At 39.5% G+C, this 7,101-nt stretch overlaps 1 protein-coding gene across 1 annotated transcript in view; it reads left to right on the top strand.

Annotated features, from left to right (window-relative positions):
• Positions 1-5,351: 5,351 nt before the first annotated feature.
• LOC110114991 overlaps positions 5,352-7,101 on the top strand; it is a 2,023-nt gene continuing 273 nt past the window's right edge. The window contains exon 1 of the mRNA XM_020848068.1: positions 5,352-6,663. Within this exon, the coding sequence (XP_020703727.1) occupies positions 5,352-6,663 (1,312 nt within the window). The remainder of the gene's footprint in view (positions 6,664-7,101) is intronic.

Below are 7,101 nucleotides of genomic sequence, written 5' to 3'. Positions count from 1 at the left end.
GTCAAATGTGTTGGTTTTGGGTTATACGGGTTCAGTAGACTTGTCAACATTGGACCCGACCTGAAAACTTGACACGAAAATTTCGGGTTTGGGTTGACCTGAACCCGAAGCGGGTCGGGTTCGGGTCCTAAAAATCAACCCGTTTGCAAAACTGGGTCGGGTTCGGGTTAACCCGGGAACCCGGGAATGACCCGGAAACCCAGCTGCCCTGCTGCCCAGTGCACCGCGCCTGCTGCCCCGCTGCACCGCGCCCGCATGCCCCGCCTGCCCTCGCATCGCGTCGCTCGAGTCGCGTCACCGTCGCTCTCGTCGCGTCGCTGTCGCTCGGTTTGCTCGCGTGGCGTCGCTGCCTCGCTGGCACCGCCACCGCTGCACCCTTCCGGAACAAAAAAAATCAACCCGAAGCGGGCCAGGTCGGGTTGACCCGAACCTGAAGCGGGTCGGGTTTGGGTATGAAAAATTGATCCATTTGCAAAAATGGGTTGGGTTGACCCGAACACGAATAGTGTCTGGTCAGTTCCGGGTTTGACCCGAACCCGACCCATGACCCGAAATTAACAGCATGACAGGTTTAGGGTTTAGGTTGAGATAGGTTTTAGCCAAACATTTTGATTGATATGAATATTGGGTTAGGTTTGTGGGTGAATTTTTGCAACCCTCGTTCACATTGGGTCAGTTTGAGCTAGATCCAAAACACAACCCACCAACCTAAGTTGACAACCCTAATATGGATCAACCCTTCTTTTTTAATGTGGATCAACCCTAAAGAACAAAGAGGGAAGAGAAAAAGGTTTGAGGATTCTTCTTGGCCAAATCAATACAAAAGACTCGGTTAAACCCCTAAGGTAGGGAAGTACATAATAAATCAAGTTATAAAAAAGATTTAAAGAGCGGCCAACAAGATGAGAGTTTATATCAAAAGAATAAGATTATGTCACACCTAAATTTGACTTGTGGCCCTGTATTTGTTGGTGAGGGCTAAAATTGGTTATATAATTTGATTGTTTTGGAAGTACATGACTTGGATTCTATATAGCTAGATGTGTAGTAAACAAAGTTTGACTTGTACTTGTCAGCCATGTAGTTAGATGAGAATATCATGCGAGTTTTGGATTGAAAGGGAGTACCTTTGGCGAGTTCTCCGGGTGAAAATCCTTAGTTTGTTGTCGATTATTTTGGCGGAGTATCCAAGTTCCTTGGGTGAGTAGGGTTTACTAAGCGGTCTAACTCATGATTCCTAGAACGAGGGTCGAAAAAATTTTAGCTTTTGGGTGACTTATGACATTCGATTATGGACTATTGAAGCTTTAAACAACTTTTAACTTGATGAGTTCAAATTTCGAGGAGATTCAACCCGGTTTATAATCAGTATGATTTTGATATATACTAGTTCCAATATATATATACACATGCAAATCCTTAATTACATAAGTTTACTTTAAGGTATCTATCTTTTAAATTTAATTCAAGAGCACCATCTAATAAGCACAAATTTAGGTATTTTCATTTACATTTATATTTCTATTTTACATACATGAGTATATTGCGGCTCTAGTCAGTATCATAAGGGGGTGAACTCCTTTGCATTCATATACCCTTTCCATTTTATTAATTCTCATTTCATATTAGCATTTATTCTTTTTACTTTCAATTTCCTCACATATGCATAGTAATCTTAATATAATATAATTACTTTAAAAGAAATTCTATGTCTCTTCATTTATAACATATAAATGTATCCATAACAATATATAAAGTTATTTCATACTTCACTTTGAATGAACTATCAAAAAAAAAAAAAAAGTTTGCGAGTTCAAATGATAAGATATTGTTATATTGTAAACATATTAATCCACCTTAATTATTTTCGTGAGTTCAAATTCTTTCAAAATTATAAATTTTTTTGCTCGAGCTTTGAAATAATCTTAATTCAACACCTAACTTCCTCGAAGAACTTTTGCATCTAATATTCATCTAAGGTCAATGATTAAAATGCATATATTTTTTTCTTTTCCATAGTCCAAAAATAACATAAAATGTCACTAAGTACAATGTTGGACACTTCATATTATCAATTCAAATTTCTAATTCCTTGAAGATGATCAAACAATATATTTAAATAGTTTTCATGATTTACCTCAAAATTCACCATCGATATTTCTTTCTACTTAACAATCGTACATTAACTATTTAAGTAAACTTAAAAAAAAAAACATTTCTTCCTTTCTAAATGTGAACAAACAAACAGCTTACACTCTCTTTCACTGAAAATGAAAAAAAAAAATTATACATTTCTTTCTTTCTAAACAACTCACACTTTCTCTTTCCCTGAAAATGAAATTTGACTAACTTTTCTTCGTCTTATCCTACCCCTTCCTCCTTACTATTAGAAGAATTTTATAAAATTTCTCCTCTCAATCGAGTATGAACCCTTTGTCGAACAATTCCCTCTCTTTGCCTTAAATCAAAACATTAATATTTTCTTATGTTGAAATCACTAAATAATTTGCATGGAAATGAAACAAAATTTGATGGACAAACCATTCTTCTCTTTCTTCTTCACCTCGGTCAGCAACTTCCCCAAAGGTCTATCTTTTCTCCCGTGTAGTTTCACTGGATTGAGCTAAATTGACTTATCTCACGCAAGGAGTCGCATCTGCCTATCATTGGCTCATTCCACCGCTCGCACGCTCGCTCTGTTATACAAAAATGGACCAATTTGACTAAATCGGTCCAACCGGTTCTTACAGCCTAGCCGAAGGGCAAGTGAGTTGAGATTATCAGAGAGAAATAACTAAAGAAGTCATTGTGAAATCCCTTAAGTAAAATAAAGTTAAACTCTTAAACATCAAGGTGCATTGTGGTGTAATGGTAGGAATTTCATTTAAAAAATTGAACAGTCAAGCATGCTCATCCTAAAAAATTATGAGATGAGTGACCTCCTAGGAAGTTACACGAACATGACAAAATCATGAAGCCCTTCGATCAGAGCAATGCATTAGACGGAAGTTGGGAACTAAGTTCGTTGGGAGGTCCGATAGGTTCCGACCAAACAAAGTTGAAGTAAGGCCAAATTGGTAGTTGTCGCCTTGTAGAGCCAATCGAGAAGTTCCCCCAAGACATTCATAAGTTAAATAAAGGTTGGAGACATTATATGGACATTTTTTAGGGATGATTTGCCGGAGAAGGAAGCTTTTGCAGCCAATGACCACGGGCGGAGAGAGGGAGCCTAGGGGGAACAATTATTAGGTCCTCCGACCGGACGTATAGCTACGTCCGGTAGGAGCTAAAATCGTGCAAAAAACGAGAAATATCGAGCAAATTCCGAGCAATACCAAACAATAACGAGGAATACCATCATGTAAGACCCAATACCGAGTTATACCGAGCTATACCAAGCAATACCGAGTTATACAAAAAAATACTGAGTTTTTCCTAGAAAAAACTCGGTATTTTTTTGTATAACTCGGTATTGCTCAGTATAGCTCGGTATAACTCGGTATTGGTCTTCATAGAGCGGTATTCCTCGTTATTACCAAATACTACCTAGCAATACTGATCAAATACCGAATTTTTTTGCGGGATTTTAGTGCCGACCAAACGTTCCTCTACGTCCGATCGGAGGACCTAATAATTGTTCGCCTAGGGGGGCATGTGTCCTCCTTTCGAAATTTAGAAAAATCAGTATTTGACTCTTCCCAAAAGCTAAATTTACTTTGATATAAATATAACTATAATATATTTAATCTTAACAGAATTATATTATATGTATTCATTAAAGTCAAGCTAAATAGTAGGAATAGACAAACTATTTTCAAGCTATTAAAATTGATGTTAGTGTTATTCGTTGCAATAATTACTACAAAAAAAAAATAAATAGCCATTTTCAATGAATCTTTTTGGCAAAATACTGTTTAAAGTTTACACTGGTGGAAAAAATGGCTAATTTTTCGGTGGTATATAATATATATTCAATTTTCATCAAGAAAAAACCCTATTTCCGCTCGACTGCGCGATGCGGGGCTGACGCGGTGACGCGGCTGACGGGTTTGTGTTATTCCGGGTCAATTCGGGTCATTCTCGGATTTCCGGGTTAACCTGAACCCGACCCTATTTTACAAACGGGTCGGTTTTACGGACCCGAACCTGACCCGCTTCGGGTTTGGGTTGGTTTGGGTCAACCCAAACCCAAAATTTTTGGGTCGAGATTTCGGGTCGGGTTAAATATTGACAGGTCTACTATTTTCCCATGAATCGGAGCTGCAGAGCCTACCCCTCAATCCCATATGTTCATTTATTTGAGTGTTAAAAGTGACTAGCCATTTTTTATTGTTGTTATTAAATAAAGCGCAATTGATTTCATTGAATTCTTTAACAACATGGCATAAGATCTAGATCGATGGTCTTCTTTGATTTTCGTCTCCAATTTTAGCTATGATTTTATTAGATCTTCGTGAAAAAAGGACCATATTTCTAAACTAGCTAGTTAAGAATTAGATTCAAAAAGTGATTTCTCATTAAGCTTAATAAAATTGGATTAGAGATTGGATGGCCCTTTAAGTGAAAATAAATAATCTTAATTAAGATCAACTCATGGTTTAATAATTTCTAATTAACATAGTTCATATACAAAAATTCTTGTGCATTCTACACAATAATTTAGATAATCTTGTAGGGGTGTCAATTTCAGGTCACGGGTCGGGTTCGGGTCGAACCTGAAACTGACTCGGCACTATTCGGGTCAACCCGAACTTGAACCGTTTATGCAAACAAGTCGGTTTTCCGGACCCGAACCCGACCCGCTTCAAGTCCGGGTCAACCCGACCCGACCCGAATGACCCGGGTCGGACAAAAAACTATTAGTTTTTTGGTCCAAAATCGGGTCAAACTTCGTTTTCTGGGCCAAAAATGGGTTGATCTCGAGTTCCCGAGTAAGAAATAGGTTTTCAGTCAAAATGGGTCATTTTCAGGTCAATTTCGGGTCAACATGTCAACCCGAACCAGACCCAATTTTTGAAACGGGCCGAATTGTTGAACCCGAACCTGACCCATTTCGGGTTCGGGTCAACCGAAACCCAAAATTTTCGGGTTGAGCTCAGGTCGATTTTTCGGGTCGGGTTCAATATCGACACCCCTGCAATCATGAACATGCATGTATGACTATAATAGTATAATTATATGACACATTACATTTATTCTTAACATTCCCCATACCTCCACAAGGAGAAACAGATCAAAGCGAGATTGGTGGGGGGAAGGAAGAAAAGGAAAAAATCGCGAGAAGCTTTGCCTGCTAGGGTTAGGGTTTGCTTTTCCTCCCGCCGCCTCCTCTGGCTAGGGGTTCTTCCCCTATGTCGGAAGACGTCTTCCCCCCGCTTCCTTCATCCGCTGCAGCCGCCGGCTCCACCATCTCCCCTTCCACTATTCTTCCTCTCTGGAAGAATCTACTAACCTCTGCTCCACAAATTTCCTCTGATTTTTCTCACTCACTTGGTTTCACCCCAACCCAAAACTTCACGACCAACTTTACTACCGAGCAATTTGTTGCAGGAGCGCCGGAATGGTCTCTTTCACTGGTGGGTTACTCTATTGGAAAAAGGCCTTTTTACGAGTCACTCCTCGCGACGATAAAGAAGGCTTGGCAGCTCAAAGGAGAAATCTCCCTTCTCACCTTGGATGATGGCTTCTTTCTTCTAAAATTTTCTGCCCTAGAAGACTATGATTTTGCATGGACCAGAGGACCTTGGTTTTTCTTTGGAAAACCATTCATTTTGCAGAAGTGGACTCCAGACTTTGTTCCAAAGAGAGAGGAATTTCCTTCTATTCCTCTGTGGGTAAAAATCTTGAATCTTCCTCTCTCCCTCTGGACGCCGGAAGGTATATCTAAACTAGCAAGCTGTATTGGTATTCCTATTGCTGTAGATGCCCTTACGGCAGCAAAAACACGTCTTACTTTTGCTAGAGTTTGTGTTCAAATCACCAGTACTTCTACCCTACCTGACGAAATTTTCTATAATGTTGATGGAAAGGTCTTCCCACTTCGTGTCCAATATGATTGGAAACCAGATCATTGTTCACAATGTGGCTCTATTATGCATCCTCCCTCCCTTTGCCCTAAAGATCCTATACAAAAGCCGGTTAACCATGTCTCCACCAGGGGCAGAAGTTCTAGCCGAAAACCCCGTCCTTCACCTCCTCCTAAACTCAACATTCCTAAACCTCCTCAACAAATTAAGCCACAGACCAACAATACCCAACAAGCAAAAACCCAAATCAGCAACCCAGTTGAAAACCCCATGATACCTAACCTCAACTCACCCTCGGGTGATGTTCAAGACTCTTTAGAAATTCAAACTATGACACAAGAACAGCCCCTTATAAAAATAGCAAACAAATTTCAAACCTTATCTGATCATGATAAGGAAGAAGATGGAGATTCTCAACCACCTTCTCATAACCTATACCAGCCTCATTCTCCTAAAAACCCGAACACCAGTGCCCAGGACAATATCAACCTCTTGTTAAATCACAATAGTCCAGCTCAAACATCCCCTCGTTCACATCAGCCGAACATTCCTACCACCTCAAATGACTCAACAAGCTCATCCTCGCATTCCACTAAAACCCAAACCCAGCCAAGTCAAAATGTCAAACAAACTAGAGGTAAACAAGCCAAAAAAGCCTCTACCCCAAAAAATAAGTCCCAATGAACCTCCCGAACATTGCAGCTTGGAACATAAGAGGGTTTAATAACCCTGACAAAGTAAAGAGCTGTAAACTCCTAACCCAAACCCATAACTTAGATCTTCTCTTCATCCTTGAAGCTAAAATTACCCAAACCAACCTTACCAATGACTGGTTCCTAGCCAATCACCAAATTTTCAATAGAGAAAGCAACTGTGACAATTTTCTGTTTTCTAACCCTGGACGCATTTGGGTTAAATGGAATAAAGATGCTATTAATTTTATTCCACTTTATATGACTAACCAACTCATTCATGGAAAAATTTCTACTGCTACTAATGAAGTCTTTGCTGTTACTGCTATATATGCAAGCAACTCCCATGCTGAGAGGCAAACACTCTGGAAAAATTTACAAGA

The sequence above is a fragment of the Dendrobium catenatum genome, unplaced genomic scaffold (genome assembly GCF_001605985.2).
Source record: "Dendrobium catenatum unplaced genomic scaffold, ASM160598v2 fragScaff_scaffold_542, whole genome shotgun sequence".
NCBI lineage: Eukaryota > Viridiplantae > Streptophyta > Magnoliopsida > Asparagales > Orchidaceae > Dendrobium > Dendrobium catenatum.
The sequence above is the reverse complement of the archived record's forward strand: the minus strand, read 5'-3'. Positions and strand labels throughout refer to the sequence as shown.